The following is an 18,766-nucleotide window of genomic DNA, read 5'->3' on the forward strand; positions in this document are numbered from 1 at the left end:
GCTCAGTAACACAGACAACGTGCACAGCTTTCAATGCAGTGTATGAAGAAATATAGAAAGGATTCTGCAGATTTACAGAAATTAGGTGGCTTAAAACTGCTTTATTTTCTTTCTGTTGTGCCAAAAACAGTTGAAAAAAAGACACTTGTTTTCAATGGCCATTGAAGTAACAGAAAAATTCCATTTCCACAGTTACCTGGTATGATTTTGATATTTCCTGGAACACAATCCTTACAAATGGATCATGCCAGCTCATGTGTTACCATGCCTCATTCCACTCCAAGGATCAAGTGAAGCGTTTTTCTTCATCATTTTCAAAGACGATTTTTTACATAAAACAGGAAATTTTTCCTTGAATAAGTCTGACATTTGACATAAATGGGTTTATCTCAAGGCAGGGGCTTATGAAATATGATCAACTTTATTTTCAAACTAAAGAGATATCATTTCGGTGGAAGATATTATATCTCAATAACATTTTTCAAACCTACAATAGGTTGAAATCTGACCTAGTTCACAGAGGATGGATTGTTGTGTATCCAAATCTTCATATATTTGTTACATGGATTGTTGAAATGTATTTTATCATTTGAATGAAATTAATTATATGCAAAATGAATAGTGATGAATTATTTTTATGATATGATGGTTATGTTTCATAGTTTTTCTATTCCTAACAAGTCATCATTGTCAGTTGTTACAACTTATGCAACACTATATGACAAAATCGTGGTCTGAATTTTTTTTAAACTCTCGTAAAGAGTATAATTATGTAGAATATACTGCTAACTGGCTCTGCTGTGTACACATTCAAATCCCACAATAAGGTAAGAGTCCAACACTTCTAAAAGCCAAACATTTTTATCATAACAGATACTAGCCAGCTTAAATCATATCGGGTCCGATGTTTAAATATTTTCTCAGTATTGCCAACGTGTCATAACTACAAACATGTCTAACAGGACGGAATCATCATTTTTTTTATTAACGATTGAATACATTAACATAATGTGACTTGATTTATGTGTAATTATGTGTTATTAGTAAGCAGGCTAGGTACAATGTTGGAAGGAAGGCATACTTTTTATATATTTAGTGTGAGAAACAAAGCCTATATTCCAGGTAGGTAGCTAGCTATAGCTATATATACTAGGCTAACACACCTGTACACTAAATACAGGTGTTTCAGTTCATATAGGTGTAACTAATACTAATCACATAAACACTCTGCATCATCTCTTAAGTCACCTAACTAATTCACTCTCATTATCGGACCGTAAATTTATGTTCCTCGTTCATCAGGTCATCGTGTGAATTCTGATTTAGACAGGGATTTGTATCCTTATTGGAGACAATCTTGATCTTATCAGCTTCATAAGTGGACATAGTAATATGTGTTTAAAACCAAAAAAGCATAAAACTTAAGTTTCCTGAAACAGTATTGAAACCGGAAGTTATATATATTGATGTATATCTTTGTAATATATTCTAAATATCCTAAATTACAGGTACAGGTTTCTTGTAAGTCCTGTGAAATAACTTGTCTTTTTATTTGGACAAGTCCAACCATAGAGATGCATTTTTTGGAGAAAAATAATATAAAGGTAATATTCAACAGATTCTGTATATAATCTAGTAATTTGAAAGAGTGCTTTGTATTGTGGAAAAAGAATAGGAGTGTATTGATGTGTACTACGCATAAATTATAGTTTCCATGACAAATAATTACACCATAAAAATTATATATATATTGCATATTCTAATAATATTTTGCTAGCTGCTCATTCCAGTCGGAATCACAACCTAGTCATTATGGTATTGTGAGGAGTTATCTACCTTTAAAAAGGATCAGTTTTGTGTAAAGTATTGAATATTCATAATCATTCCATAGACATTCTATATCTATATAACCATGAGACGAATCATCACTCAGGAGTTGTAAAATCTCGACATGGAATACAAGAATAATTATCATTATCATATTTCCTTTTTTCTCATTTTCATATTCTTAATGCCGACACTGCCGAAGTGTGCTAGTACAGAGCCTATATATAACATATCACTTATTCTAGGGTTGTGATTGCTGTAAACAAATTGTTTGTGTTGATCAGGTTAATTTCATTCCTATATATCATGTATATAAGGAGTATTTTATACCTGTAATGATTGTGTGTGAATGTCTTTCATTTTTGCATTTTTTCTATTTAACACATGATGTGTTGTACTGACTAAGGCATTTTGTTGTCATATAAAAAACACAAATTTATTCTTAGTAATCAACAATTTTGTGTTTCAGTGAGGTTATGACGTGTCTGTTATTGCACAACAAAGATATGATCTAGGTGTCAATATGGCCACCTGTCCAAAACATTAAACTTTAGTATTTATTGTGACTTTGAAGAGTGAATGCCAGTTTAGACCTTAAATATCAGTGATTACAATGTTTCCAACTTTGGTTAATCTTTATCTTGTACTCGCTAGAAACAAATTGTTAATGATCATTTTTATTCTGGAACACAAAAATTGATGTATCTTGCCACAATAGAAATTGAAATGGCCAAATAAAAATTCATATGTTGTGCATGATTCACATTAATGCCGAATGATTTCGTGTAGACTTTGTTCATGTTTAACTTGTACTTACAAAGCTGCAAGCACAACATTATTTGAATGTTGAAACTAGATGGATCAATTTAATATCTCTTGCCGTCATTACTACCAACCTAATACATTGTCATTTTCTTTAAAGCAAGATGTCATAAAATTTCATTGTGATACTTGACAAGCTTTAGAAGTAAATTAGATATGTTATAGAGTATACGAACTGGCAAGGTCGCAATAGATTGCTTGTTACGCCTTCAGATGGATGAAGCAACCTTGTCTCTAAAGCTTAAAAGTGCTTTTCATTAACACATCATAAACATGTACTTTCTGATAAAAAAAGTAAGGAATATGTGAACTGTGTACATCTTGAGATGTTTGAAGTTCTGAAATAGGCCTACTTTAAAACGGAAATTTTCACCAACCTCACAGATCATCCTTGTTCCACTTCATTTACATACCAATTGTTACAGAGTGTGGTGCTTTGGAGTTACACAAAGTTAATTGTATTTTGAAATCAAATACTTTACTCTTTACCGGTTAATTTATATTTTTAACAAATCCAATTCAATCAGTTTTTCATAGATACTTAATAATCATTAGGATTTTTTTTATGAAGTTAATTGTATTTGTGTTATATGCTTGTCTCTAAGAATAAAATCACAGATTTCATATTTTTACCCAAATATAGTCTATGGGGAATAGAATTTCATATTCCTATTTTGAATAATAAAATCACATTTTTTAATACAATTCCCTGATTTTGTTTTCTGTTTTTACCAGGATTAGTTGTGTATGTTAACACCAGGTGGCTGATGCAGGCCCATTGGACATCTTGTTTATACACGTACAATAATCATCCTTTAGTAAGCCAAAGGAACCCGTAATTTCACTACAATAAATGTTTGTGGACTTATCATTAAGCATGGGCTTATTTCTAAATAAGCAACGTATAGTTCAAGATACATAATTTTTGTGTAATTTGACCCGAAAGGTCAAGATGACCGAATGCTATCGTGCATTGTCTGTCGTCATGCGCTGTTTGCTGTCCATAAACTTTTGCTTTAAAACACTACTCCTGCTTAATGCCTTAGAGGCTTTCAACCAACATAAGTTGGGGTCGGCAAATATTGCTCAAATTCAGAAAGTAGATTCGACCCCTATGGACTTCTGACCGAGGCCCCAAAAGGGAAAGTTAGACAATAATTTGTTTTAAATGCTACTCCTTAATGCCAGGGTACATTTCATCCAAATTTGGTCCAAAACATTATTGCAGGTGGGTTTAGCATTTCTTTTATATTTAAAAGATGATTTGACCCCTAGAGACCTGGGGGCAGGGTCCCAAAATAAAAAATTAGTCAATAATGTTGCTTTTAAATGCTGCTCGTCCTTAACGCTTGACTGAATTTAAACCAAATGTGGTACTAAACATTATTGTGGGTAGAGAATCATGTTTAAATTCAGGAAGAAGATTCGACCCATAGGAACCTGAAGACAGGGCCTTCAGAAGGGAATATTTTGCTCCAAAATGCTACTCCTTTTCAGTTCCTGGGTAGATTTCAACTTAATTTGGCCTGAAACATTATCAGGGAGTGGCGATGATATCAAACATCAATAAAATGATACAGAGATTGTCCTGACCACATTCTCTTTTTCACTTTGGTCCATAATCCAACATAACTTATCTAGAACAAATAGTCTGAACGACGACGACACAAGTTTCACTTGCGCAAATGAGAAAAATATTTGGAGTGTATTTAGGAAAAGAAAGAAATGATTTGTTGTTTTTCAGCCTGATTAAAACTTCAACATGGTCACTATAGTAACCGTTTTGTAACATGACTATGCAACTGTTTTTCATGAACAGAACCTACCGTTAATGAGTTTCTGATACTTTCAAGGAATGTTCACAATTTGAATTCATCAAATTTGTCAGACCACCATCAGCAAATTCTGTGGTTTGTTCATCCATTTGTCAATTGTCAGATGGCTATTAAGGGCCATGGCCCTTTTGTATTATAAAATGACGGACCATATTGCTTCAGAGATTACTACAATATAAACATATGATGGAAAATTTATTTCTGTATTGAATGTACATGTTCAACAGCAACACTTTTGTATGTGTTATCAGAATGCAACAATAGTTGATAAAACAATCCTATTGTAACAGCATATTATATACATTATACAAAGGGTCAATAATATTTTCATTGCTCACATACCTCCAAACTGTAAAATCTACTGGGAAAGTACACAATCAATACCAAATGGAACAACATACCAAATTCACACACTCTCATACACTTGATGGGAACTAACCCAGTACCAATATCAAGCCAGCAGTATGGTACAATTATGGTAAGGAACACCTGTATGATCCATGCTGTCTTCAGACAGACTGTGATGTGTGGAATACATTAAGGAACACCTGTATGATCCATGCTGTCTTCAGACAGACTAAGAGGTGTAGGATACAGTAAGGAACACCTGTATGATCCATGCTGTCTTCAGACAGACTGAGAGGCTTAGGGTACAGTAAGGAACACCTGTATGATCCATGCTATCTTCAGACAGACTGAGAGGTGTAGTGTACAGTAAGGAACACCTGTATGATCCATGCTGTCTTCTGACAGGCTGAGAGGCTTAGGGTACAGTAAGGAACACCTGTATGATACATGCTGTCTTCAGACAGACTGAGAGGTGTAGGATACAGTAAGGAACACCTGTATGATCCATGCTGTCTTCAGACAGACTGAGAGGCTTAGGGTACAGTAAGGAACACCTGTATGATCCATGCTATCTTCAGACAGACTGAGAGGTGTAGTGTACAGTAAGGAACACCTGTTTGATCCATGCTGTCTTCAGACATACTGAGAGGTGTAGGATACAGTAAGGAACACCTGTATGATCCATGCTGTCTTCTGACAGGCTGAGAGGCTTAGGGTACAGTAAGGAACACCTGTATGATACATGCTGTCTTCAGACAGACTGAGAGGTGTAGGATACAGTAAGGAACACCTGTATGATCCATGCTGTCTTCAGACAGACTGAGAGGCTTAGGGTACAGTAAGGAACACCTGTATGATCCATGCTATCTTCAGACAGACTGAGAGGTGTAGTGTACAGTAAGGAACACCTGTTTGATCCATGCTGTCTTCAGACAGACTGAGAGGTGTAGGATACAGTAAGGAACACCTGTATGATCCATGCTGTCTTCAGACAGACCGAGAGGCTTAGGGTACAGTAAGGAACACCTGTATGATCCATGCTGTCTTCAGACAGACTGAGAGGTGTAGGATACAGTAAGGAACACCTGTATGATCCATGCTATCTTCAGACAGACTGAGAGGTGTAGTGTACAGTAAGGAACACCTGTTTGATCCATGCTGTCTTCTGACAGGCTGAGAGGCTTAGGGTACAGTAAGGAACACCTGTATGATACATGCTGTCTTCAGACAGACTGAGAGGTGTAGGATACAGTAAGGAACACCTGTATGATCCATGCTGTCTTCAGACAGACTGAGAGGCTTAGGGTACAGTATCAGTACCCTGTTGTATAGTCTATATATCATATGATGATGAGTACATAAGGGAGCAATCTACACATGGTCTACATCATACTGATGAAACATTAATAAATCATTCAACAATAATAACGTTCCGCCTTAATTGATGACCTCTAGTAGAAATTAACAAGTAAGGACGTGACTCTGTGTTACAGCATTATAACCAGGTTTTATTCTAGTAATTCTGAAGTATTTTGTGTAACAGGTAATGGAACCCTTTTCAATACTTCAGACTTTACTTCACATGTGAGAACTCTACACATAACAATTCCTAAATAAAAACAATGTAATGATATATTGTACATTGAACATGTATTATTTAAGTTTATATTCAACAAATAAAATATTCATTGTAAAATTTACCTCAATTCAAAAGGCACATATCCCCTTAAGTAAAAACATTAAAATCTGATCTGAATCCACAAATACTTAAAATTGAGGTTTTAGGGTGAACAGTAAATATCACACTCCTAATACATCTGTCAGAACACTGCACATCACCTTGTTACATCCATTTACTCTGTCACCAGTAATTTTTCTTCCTCACATTTTTCTTTCTTTGCTTTCTTCACTTTTTTAGGTGAATTTTCAACTTCTTTCTTCTTCTTTGCTTTCTTTACCTTTTTAGCTGAATTTTCATCGTCTTCCTCTTTCTTTGCTTTTTTCACCGCAGGCAAATCTTCACCTCCTTTCAGTTCATTATCATTAATTTTTTCTGCTGATTTTTCATTTCTTTGTTTCCTTTTTCTTTTCTTCTTTTTCGACCCATCATTTTTTCCACTGAATAGTAAACAAAAATACATTAAGAATAAATTTGTTAATTATTTTTCCAAAAAACAATGTTGCTACTTTTGAAATAGCTACAAATCTTTAAATTGTAAATCTGTTTTACATATGTTTGTTACAGATTAGAATTTAAAATGTTAAAGTTGTTGATTGAAAGTAACAGATTTTACAAAATCTGAACGAAACTATCATTTCAAGATTCTTTAAATGTGATCTTGACTTTAAACTCATCACCTTTTGGAATAACTTGAAATGTTTATGAAATTAAGTTGAGACAAGTAAGGATCTTATATTGAAATCAGCCTGTACAGCAGTGACCTTGACCTTGAATGGACAACCTTGACCTTCATCTGGTTTCCACAGACCAACATTAGTATTACTTGTATGAAATTTCATAAAAATTTTATTGATCTCTCATTTTCTGAAAACCGATTAAGGCTACATGAAATAGTATCAGAAGGAAATACAGCTGAAAAACAAATATACCTTGACTCCATTTCAAAATCTGGGTTTGCTTTCCTCAGTAATATGCGAGCCAGGCGACGATTTTCTTTGCTACAGCGTGGCAGTAGATCAGTTAGATGTTTCTGAGCTTCTGTTGACAAAACACAACCCTGAAAATAAAAGGATATTTAGTGACCACACATCCATCTCTAAGCTATATATATATGCAGCAGAGACTCCGGAATACAGTAACTTACACACAGATTTCTGTATAACATCTGTACACTGACCTGAGGAGCTAAACCTGCCAGTGTAGAGATCTTGATGAGGAGAAGTAAAATATATATAAAGAGCAGGGATTCCCGAATACATTAACACTTACATACAGATTTCTGTATAACATCTGTACACTGACCTGAGCTGAACCTGCTAGCATAGTAAAATATATATATATAGAGCAGGGATTCCCGAATACATTAACACTTACATACAGATTTCTGTATAACATCTGTACACTGACCTGAGCTGAACCTGCTAGCATAGTAAAATATATATATATAGAGCAGGGATTCCCGAATACATTAACACTTATATACAGATTTCTGTATAACGTCTGTACACTGACCTGAGGAGCTAAACCTGCCAGCATAGTAAGAAATATATATAGAGCAGGGATTCCCAAATACATTAACACTTATATACAGATTTTTGTATAACAGCTGTACACTGACCTGAGCTGAACCTGCCAGAGTAGAGATCTTGATGAGGATTTGTAGTATGTTGTGCATCAGTTTTTCAAAATAGCTCTCCTTTGTGGTATTACAAATGACCTGGAAAAAATAGTTACAGTTGATGCTTTATTGTGAGAATAGTAGTGCTAGAATTTGTATAAAGAAGTTATTGCTCGTTACTATGGTTAAATTATGTGACTTTGTTAACTGCACATAACAATAGTTTCTTCATTAGATAATCACATACCATACAGCTGGTTAATTTTCATGGGTCAAATTTATTGTGATTTTACAATAATTATATAATAACAAATAAACATTTTGGAATCTGAATGTAAACATCTAATATGAGACATGTGTCTCATTATTTTATGGAATAATTTTGGGGTTTTTTTTTAACGTACAACAAAATAGTGAAAATATCCCTGTGATAATAACTGGCTAAACGGTATCTCCTTACCCTGCTGGATCTGGGTATTGCTAGAAAATGTTAATTAACTATTTATATTCCTTAAATGGCCTCACCATTAACTACTTTTGGAGGAGAAACAAAATATCTACTGATGAGTTAGGCACTGCCAAATTGCTATTAATATATGTAACTAGGTGTCTGCAGTGACAAAATAATATTACAATTGTATTTTATGCCAAACATTCTTATATAAACTGATCTATAGAAATGATGTTTTTTTTCTTTCCAACCTCTAGCTGTTTCCTACCTTTGTAAGTGTGGTAAATGTGGATGTGACAAACTCTGTCCATACCTCCTCTCCTATCTTTTCTACCTGAATCATAAACGACACCAACAACGTTAAAGGGAAAGTACAAAAATATATATACCTAATGTTACATAGCACCTTGTAAACAACATAAGTGTCATAATTATCATCATCCTGACTCAGTGCAGGAAAGTAATTAAATGTACTACATTACTACCATATCCATCGGCTGAATTAAGAAAAATACCCTTTTAAAAATTAAAAAAACAAGAGGCCCCATGGGCCTTTACGGTCATCTGACATAAAATACAAGATTTCAAATTTCAAAAGGATCAATGTAATTCACTTAAACATTCATCGCAACATCCTACAGGCCCAATATCTGCACCCTGGGCCTTCTGGTTATTTAGAAGTTTGTTGAGGTTTTGAATATATTTTTGACCCCTATGACCTTGTAAATGGACAAATGTCATTTCTTTTATCAAATTTGGTAGACCTTCATCAAAGTATTCTACAGGATAAATATCTGCACCATGGGCCTTTTAATTATTCAGAAGAAATGTGTGAAGTCTCATCCCAACATACTAAAGGCCCAATATTAGTTGCCTGAGCCTTTTGATTATTGAGAACAAATCGTTTGAAGACTTTAACACATTTGACCTCTGTGACCTTGAATAAAACTTGGTAGCCCTTCATCCCAGCATGCTACAGGCCTAATATTAGTTGCCTGGGCCTTCCGATTATTGAGAAGAAGTCATTTGAAGATTTTACGACATTTGACTCCTGTAACCTTGAATGAAGGTCAAGGTCATTCATTTGAACAAACTTGGTAGCCCTTCACCCCAGCATGCTTCAGGCCCAATATTAGTTGCCTAAGCCTTTTGGTTATTGACAAAAAGTTGTTTGAAGATTTTAAGACATTTGACACCTGTGACCTTTAAAGTGGGTCAAGGTCATTCATTTGAACAAACTTGGTAGCCTCTCCTCCAAGCATCTTACGGGCCCAATATCAGCACTCATGGACTTTTGCTTGTTGAGAAGAAGTCGTTTGTATATTTTAACATATTTGACCCCTGTGACCTTGAAAGTGGGTCGAGGTCATTCATTTGAATAAACTTGGTAGCCTTTCCTCCCAGCATGCTACAGACCCAATATCGGCACTCATAGACTTTTGCTTATTGAGATGAAGTCCTTTGTATATTTTAACATATTTGACCCCTGTGACCTTGAAAGTGGGCCAAGGTCATTCATTTGAACAAACTTTGTAGGGCTCCATGCCAGCATGCTATGGGCCAAGTATTAGCCCCCTAGGCCTTCTAGTATTTGAGAAGAAGTTATTTAAAGATTTTAACATATTTGACCCCTGTGACATTGAAAGTTGTTCAAGGTCATTCATTTGAACAAACTTGATAGCCCTTCATCCCAGCATGCCACAGGCACAATATCAGCAATCTGAGCCTTTTGGTTATTGAGGAGAAGTCGTTTAAAGATTTCAACATATTTGGCCCCTGTGACCTTGAACGTAGGTCAAGGTCATTCACTTGAACAAACTTAGTAGCACTTTATCCCAGCATGTCACAGGCCCAATATCTACACTCTGAGCCTTTTGGTTAATGAGAAGAAGTTGTTTAAAGATTTTAACATATTTGACCCCTGTGACCTTTAAAGTGGGTCAAGGTCATTCATTTGAACAAACTTGGTAGAGCTCCATGCCAGTATCCTCTGTGCCAAGTATTAGCCCCCTAGACCTTCTAGTATTTGAGAAGAAGTCGTTTGAATGAAAAGTTTACGGACGGCGCACGGCGGACGACGACGGACGAAGCATGATGACTATAGGTCATCGGACCCTTCGGGTCAGATGACCTAAAAATCTAACAGTATGGAGACAGCCTCCTATAATCTATATCCATAAATCGATTTGCAAAATGATATCATAAAAGTAATTTAGACAATTCCACTACACATGTTTTGCTTGACTAAATTGGAGAAAAATTCTGCTGAAATTTGAACTAATTCTTTTCTTTGTTATTAAATCTGACCAAGTTCATCAAAATATGTAAAGTTATTGGGAAGAAAATATTGACCATTAAAAGTGCAACATACTCTTTTTAATTATTATGCAACATTTAATTAATGTAGTCCTTCATATACCATAAACATTGTTTTATCAAACATGTAGAGCTGTGATGCAGTGGTAACACACTCTCCTTTCACCTAGCCTTCCAGGTTTGAATCCCTGAATGGTCGTGAAAAGGTATGGGGTCACCGGCCCGACCATGTGGGTTCCTCCACACACCCCCCCCTCTCCGAGTGATCCAGTTTCCTCCCACAGTATGACCCCCTCTACACATTTCATCCAGGTCAACAAGAGTGATGATTAATAGTAGCTGATAGCTTCCTTTGTTGTAAAATAGATAAAGTTTATACTCTACATGAAACAAAAGTGTTACATTGTGGAAACTGTTGACCTATTACAATAGAGAGAAATACAGGTGTTGTGAAACGTGACAAGACATAATGTTGTCTATTGCTTAGACAAGTAAGCTAGCAATACCCACCACATCTTTATTCAGCATATGCACCAACATAGCACTGGCCTGGGTCTGAAAGATCACAAAGAGGTGGTTATTACAATGAATAAATTTTTGAACCCTGTAGACAAAATAGACAATAATTCTATCTCCATCAACTCTCACTATGAACCATAAACGGTGAAGTACGTGGAACTGCTGATAAATATAGGATATGCAATCATGACTGCTTTACAGACAACTTTTCTAAACTCAGAACACAAAATTCAGAACACAACCATTTGTTTTTGACATTTCACACTGGTCTCTTGTCTTATAAAGATGGTAGTGTAGCCATTAAATTACTTACAGTTTGTGATATACAAAATTCTATTCTATATATTTTTACCGCCATAAAGGAAGTGTTCCACCATGGTAACTTTACAAACATTGAGAAAATCTATTAAGGTGAAAAATGATAGAACATGATAATTTGAAAATGGACTGTGCAAAACTTGCATATGAATTACCAATATGACCTGAATGACCATCCATATAGCAACATTTTTCAATATATGGCTACAAATATGTAGACTTTTAATGTCTCTTTCAAATAACGCCTGGCCTCTACTTACCTTATTATATACCTTGACACTGCTGTCATCATACACCTTTACCAGACAGCTGGTCACATCCCAAAACAGGACCTGTACATAGAGATTTTACACATTACAAATAGGGAGAAAATACAAGAGGCCCATGGGCCTTAACGGTCATCTGACAAAAAGCAAGCCAAACCTAGAAAGTGGGTTGAGGTCATTCATTTGAACAAACTTGGTAGCCTCTCCTCCAAGCATCTTACAGGCCCAATATCAGCACTCATGGACTTTTGCTTGTTGAGAAGAAGTCGTTTGTATATTTTAACATATTTGACCCCTGTGACCTTGAAAGTGGGTTGAGGTCATTCATTTGAATAAACTTGGTAGCCTTTCCTCCCAGCATGCTACAGACCCAATATCGGCACTCATAGACTTTTGCTTATTGAGATGAAGTCCTTTGTATATTTTAACATATTTGACCCCTGTGACCTTGAAAGTGGGCCAAGGTCATTCATTTGAGCAAACTTTGTAGGGCTCCATGCCAGCATGCTATGGGCCAAGTATTAGCCCCCTAGGCCTTCTAGTATTTGAGAAGAAGTTATTTAAAGATTTTGACATATTTGACCCCTGTGACCTTGAAAGTTGTTCAAGGTCATTCATTTAAACAAACTTGATAGCCCTTCATCCCAGCATGCCACAGGCACAATATCAGCAATCTGAGCCTTTTGGTTATTGAGAAGAAGTTGTTTAAAGATTTTAACATATTTGACCCCTGTGACCTTTAAAGTGGGTCAAGGTCATTCATTTGAACAAACTTGGTAGAGCTCCATGCCAGTATCCTCTGTGCCAAGTATTAGCCCCCTAGACCTTCTAGTATTTGAGAAGAAGTCGTTTGAATGAAAAGTTTACGGACGGCGCACGGCGGACGACGACGGACGAAGCATGATGACTACAGGTTATCGGACCCTTCGGGTCAGATGACCTAAAAACAAGCAGAAATCTACTAGAAATCTTGATAACAACCATATGTTATTATCGAATCTTTTCTTCCTCTTCTTTTCTCGTTTTTTCACTCTTCTTTTTCCTTCTTCCCTTCCAATTGCTGAATTGTAACTTTCAAAATCTAAGATGGTCACATTTCTACCATTTCCTGATAAGTTCCAAAACTTAGAACAAATGAAAACCTACTCTCTTGATAATGATCTATAAAGCTCTTCTCCAAAAAGAGTGATAACAGTTTTCAAAATCCCAGAAAATAATACTTACAGGATATTTTGTGAACATATTCAGGAACAATGCTGGATTCAAGTGCAATTCTCTGCAAATCAAGAAGTTTTTTTTTTAAATAATCAATGATAACAGTTTTGAATTTGTATAATACAAAATTTCTTTACAGTTTGATAAGGGCATACTGTAGTTAGATTGAATTTTAAAACACCATGACAACTAAGAGTCTATAGTAATTACAGTGTTTATTAAATTGAATTAAAATGTTTTTATTTTATCCTAAAAGACCGTATTGAGAGTCGGTATTAATGATACCACTTAAATTGTTGATTTTTGTATCCTAAATGATTGTATAACTGGTTATTTTTACAGGTAATTTGAGTCTACCTGTAAACTTACCTGCCAGCTTTGTCTTTAATTGACCGACCATGGAGGCAGTGGGTGAGGTTGTCGGTGATAATCTCCATCACTTCTTCATGTCTGGTCTGGTATTAAACAGATAATAGCTTAGCTGTTACACTGTGTGTCATCAATATCAAAAATCATATACTTAATATTGTAGAACTAATCATTCTCACAATTAAAAAAAGGAATTTCAAAGAGAAATTCTAAACAGACAGATGTACTTTTCAACTTCAGAAATATTTTGAAATAAGCAGGCATCAATGGGTTTCAATGATAGTTTTTTTTTCATATTTAAGTTCTTTTATATTTTTTCAAACAAACTTAACCAGGTAAATTCAACTTCATGTGTTTAAACCTTGTATCAAATACTTCAAAGGGGAAATTACCATTTACAAAAGAAAAAAGAAATGTCCTGGATGTTACCAAAATTCCTACTTCCCACCCCAAATCCCTCCTCCTCCCAATCTCAATCTCCTTAAAACAGATTCAGGCCAATACTATAATTTTGTTGCTGTACGTACATTGCTGGAGTCAACCTTTCCCTTTTTGGATTCCTTCTGTGACCGTGTCTTGACTGGTGAGGGTCCAACATCATCAGCATTCATGTTCAAATATAACCGGATCTAAACAAACACAGGTATACAGATCAGTAAAGGAAGATAGGAAATAATCACAGGATCTAAACAAACACAGGTATACAGATCAGTAAAGGAAGATAGGAAATAATCACAGGATCTAAACAAACACAGGTATACAGATCAGTAAAGGAAGATAGGAAATAATCACAGGATCTAAACAAACACAGGTATACAGATCAGTAAAGGAAGATAGGAAATAATCACAGGATCTAAACAAACACAGGTATACAGATCAGTAAAGGAAGATAGGAAATAATCACAGGATCTAAACAAACACAGGTATACAGATCAGTAAAGGAAGATAAACAAACACGGAAATAATCACAGGATCTAAACAAACACAGGTATACAGATCAGTAAAGGAAGATCGGAAATAATCACAGGATCTAAACAAACACAGGTATACAGATCAGTAAAGGAAGATAGGAAATAATCACAGGATCTAAACAAACACAGGTATACAGATCAGTAAAGGAAGATAGGAAATAATCACAGGATCTAAACAAACACAGGTATACAGATCAGTAAAGGAAGATAGGAAATAATCACAGGATCTAAACAAACACAGGTATACAGATCAGTAAAGGAAGATCGGAAATAATCACCAGATCTAAACAAACACAGGTATACAGATCAGTAAAGGAAGATCGGAAATAATCAGAGTAAGATAACTGGTAATTAAGTAAAATGTGGGTAAAACTGCACCATCAGTATGTTTACAGTAGAACACAATATTAACACAGTAAAATGTGGGTAAAACTGCACCATCAGTATGTTTACAGTAGAACACAATATTAACACAGTAAAATGTGGGTAAAACTGCACCATCAGTATGTTTACAGTAGAACACAATAATAACACAGTAAAATGTGGGTAAAACTGCACCATCAGTATGTTTACAGTAGAACACAATATTAACACAGTAAAATGTGGGTAAAACTGCACCATCAGTATGTTTACAGTAGAACACAATATTAACACAGTAAAATGTGGGTAAAACTGCACCATCAGTATGTTTACAGTAGAACACAATATTAACACAGTAAAATGTGGGTAAAACTGCACCATCAGTATGTTTACAGTAGAACACAATATTAACACAGTAAAATGTGGGTAAAACTGCACCATCAGTATGTTTACAGTAGAACACAATATTAACACAGTAAAATGTGGGTAAAACTGCACCATCAGTATGTTTACAGTAGAACACAATATTAACACAGTAAAATGTGGGTAAAACTGCACCATCAGTATGTTTACAGTAGAACATAATATTAACACAGTAAAATGTGGGTAAAACTGCACCATCAGTATGTTTACAGTAGAACACAATATTAACACAGTAAAATGTGGGTAAAACTGCACCATCAGTATGTTTACAGTAGAACACAATATTAACACAGTAAAATGTGGGTAAAACTGCACCATCAGTATGTTTACAGTAGAACACAATATTAACACAGTAAAATGTGGGTAAAACTGCACCATCAGTATGTTTACAGTAGAACACAATATTAACACAGTAAAATGTGGGTAAAACTGCACCATCAGTATGTTTACAGTAGAACATCTTAATAACACAGTAAAATGTGGGTAAAACTGCACCATCAGTATGTTTACAGTAGAACACAATATTAACACAGTAAAATGTGGGTAAAACTGCACCATCAGTATGTTTACAGTAGAACACAATATTAACACAGTAGAACATTGTATAACATTTTTATACAAATTAAACAGCATTTTATTGTATTAAACATCCTCTATAAAAAATCAATGAGATAAGGATCTATTCCGTGTACATAGTGTAGTGATCTATTCCGTGTACATAGTGTAGTGATCTATTCCGTGTACATAGTGTAGTGATCTATTCCGTGTACATAGTGTAGTGCGTAATTGTAGAGGCTAACTTGTCAAATGTTGATCTACAGATTATTTTTTCTGGTCTTGAAGACTTTGATAAGGTGGGGCTCAATGGTAATGTGGAACAGCAGTATAACAGATTTATATACAGTGGTTTTGATAAGATGGGGTTCTATGGTACTGTGGAACAGTAGGATAACAGATTTATATATAGTGGTTTTGATAAGGTGGGGTTCTATGGTACTGTGGTACAGTAGGATTACACATTTATATGTAGTGGTTTTGTACATAAGATCTATAGTCTCCAAATAATCTAAGATATCATACTTACTACAAGCAGACAGGCATCCGAAACACAGTTGACAAGTGACTGGCTCAATATGGCTGAGGATGAAAACACAGAATGAGGACATTATCTTAATGGTGTAGGGGATATACCTCTCATGAACTATTGGATAAACAGTAGAAACAAAATCATTTCCTTTTTGAACTTAAAATCTTTTTTTCGGCATCTTGTATTTATTCATCATGAACTGGAATCATTTTAAATTCTTATCTTCTATCTGTCAGCAAAAACCCCAGACTTACTTCGTGTGGAGAAATGTATGATGTCCATGATGCGTTCTGTGCAGGCTTCTTTATCAAGGCTAACAGATTGCAGCTCCTACAAACATAGAGTCACTAATGTTTTGAAGTCAGATAAAATTACATCAAAATCATGATTCAGCTAAAATCTCTTAAAAACTTGTCAACTTATTTACAGTATTTCATTTTGATTTCATTTGGTTTTTGAAATAATTCTGAAACGCTTGCTCTAAAATTTGGGAAAGAGGAGGACGAAGAAATCCAAGACCAGGAATTTCCCAATTTATACATCTTCTACCACAGAAAGCCATTGATGATTGATGACTCTGTTGTCTGATACCCTTCAAAACTTGCTGCAATAGGCATGCCCCTGACCACAACAGATGATGCAGTGTATCCCAAACAAAAGTGTCTGTACCCATCAGAATCTTATAATGAAACAAACAGTAAGTTAAGGGCATTATGTTCTCTATAGGGAACAAAAGATGTAGCATACCTTTGCTTGTCTGTACATTAACTGAGATAATTTCTGAGCATGCTGCCCAAGTGCTCGTTCTTCTATTCTCTTTTCTCCATTCAGCATCAGCACGAGCAAAGGCAGATTCAGGTCCTGGGCAACACCAATTATCACATGGGGTCAGTTAAAATATCCTCAAAATCTTTCACACAGGTTTCAGTAAAATCTTCCTTTTAAACCTATCATACTGGATTAAATAAATCTTCCCCCATTTCCTTTCACTCAGTGTCAGTTAAAACTTTCTGAAAACCATTCACACAGGTCAGTTAAAATTCCTAACATTGCTGAACACATGGACGATGAAAACGTCCTTCAATGCCTTTCACACAGGTCAGTTAAAATTCCTAACATTGCTGTACACATGGTCGATGAAAACGTCCTTCAAGGCCTTTCACACAAGTCAGTTAAAATTCCTAACATTGCTGAACACATGGTCGATGAAAACGTCCTTCAAGGCCTTTCACACAAGTCAGTTAAAATTCCTAACATTGCTGAACACATGGTCGATGAAAACGTCCTTCAAGGCCTTTCACACAAGTCAGTTAGAATTCCTAAAAATGTTTCACACAGTTTCAATTAAAGCTTCCCTCATAATTTCACACAGGTTCAGTTAAATCTCCCTTGATACCTTTCATACAGGACATTCAAAGCTTTTCACAAAAGGTCATTTGAAACTTCTCTAAAAAAACATTCATTTATGGTCAGTTAAAAGTCCTAAAAACACTTCATACTAGGTCATTTAAAACTTCCTCAAAACCATTCACAAACAGTCTGTTAAGTATGTGCTAATCCATTAACAAAGAGTCAATTAAATTTCCACAAACCCATTCACAAAGAGTCTGTTAAATTTGTGCAAAACCATTCACAAACCATTCAAAAGTGGATATTAGTACTGGAATAAGTTAGATTATCAATGTTTGAGTCACTTTATGTCAACAATGGCACACTCTATCAACTGAACTCTTCTGGCCTTCAAACTCACATAATGTGCTAGGTTAAATACACAATTCACAATTGAAGCGTGTATCTTTTATCATTTGTTAAGACATATCTGGTACCGTTCCATGTTTATTATCATTCCATTTTTGGCATAAAAACAGTGTTGTGAATAACTGAGGCAGTATGTTAATTTAAGACATCTACCAGAAAATCAACTCACCATGACAACATCAGCAGACATTTTTTCTTTGGCAAGAACAATCAGCAAATCCAGCAACCTTCAAAAACGAAAAATACATTGAGGTGACACTTAATACACAGATTACAATGTAAAATATCTAACTAGTACCAGCATTGGCAAATTCAGCCGCCTCAAAAATCCACACACAAGATGTACTGAAATGTTAACAATTATCTTAAAAGTACAAGAAGTTTTGAAATCCTGCAGGTGTTACAGACCCACAAATGCAGTGAGATCCAAGGTAAGTCAATTATACATGTATCCTATGTATTATATTTCTTCTTCAAGGTACTGATCATCACACTGTGCGACTTCACATAGCAACAAAGTAACTTGATGATAAGGCGAAACCTGGAGGTTTTTAAGGGACATTAACTTGTATGCTAGACTAA

General features: G+C 35.2%; 1 protein-coding gene across 1 annotated transcript in view; it reads right to left on the reverse strand.

The window, feature by feature from the left end:
* Positions 1 to 4,711: 4,711 nt before the first annotated feature.
* Positions 4,712 to 18,766, reverse strand: part of LOC132555666 (myb-binding protein 1A-like) — a 37,996-nt gene continuing 23,941 nt past the window's right edge. The window contains exons 24-36 of the mRNA XM_060220018.1: positions 18,354 to 18,411; positions 17,174 to 17,287; positions 16,681 to 16,756; positions 16,424 to 16,476; positions 14,113 to 14,214; positions 13,586 to 13,671; positions 13,226 to 13,277; positions 11,996 to 12,067; positions 11,409 to 11,453; positions 8,851 to 8,916; positions 8,132 to 8,230; positions 7,443 to 7,570; positions 4,712 to 6,950 (exon numbers count right to left, since the gene is read on the reverse strand). Of these exons, the coding sequence (XP_060076001.1) occupies positions 6,686 to 6,950; positions 7,443 to 7,570; positions 8,132 to 8,230; positions 8,851 to 8,916; positions 11,409 to 11,453; positions 11,996 to 12,067; positions 13,226 to 13,277; positions 13,586 to 13,671; positions 14,113 to 14,214; positions 16,424 to 16,476; positions 16,681 to 16,756; positions 17,174 to 17,287; positions 18,354 to 18,411 (1,216 nt within the window). The 3' untranslated portion in view covers positions 4,712 to 6,685. The remainder of the gene's footprint in view (positions 6,951 to 7,442; positions 7,571 to 8,131; positions 8,231 to 8,850; positions 8,917 to 11,408; positions 11,454 to 11,995; positions 12,068 to 13,225; positions 13,278 to 13,585; positions 13,672 to 14,112; positions 14,215 to 16,423; positions 16,477 to 16,680; positions 16,757 to 17,173; positions 17,288 to 18,353; positions 18,412 to 18,766) is intronic.

The sequence above is a fragment of the Ylistrum balloti genome, unplaced genomic scaffold (genome assembly GCF_031769215.1).
Source record: "Ylistrum balloti isolate Yb309-2 unplaced genomic scaffold, AGI_CSIRO_Ybal_v1 Utg370510, whole genome shotgun sequence".
Taxonomy (NCBI): domain Eukaryota; kingdom Metazoa; phylum Mollusca; class Bivalvia; order Pectinida; family Pectinidae; genus Ylistrum; species Ylistrum balloti.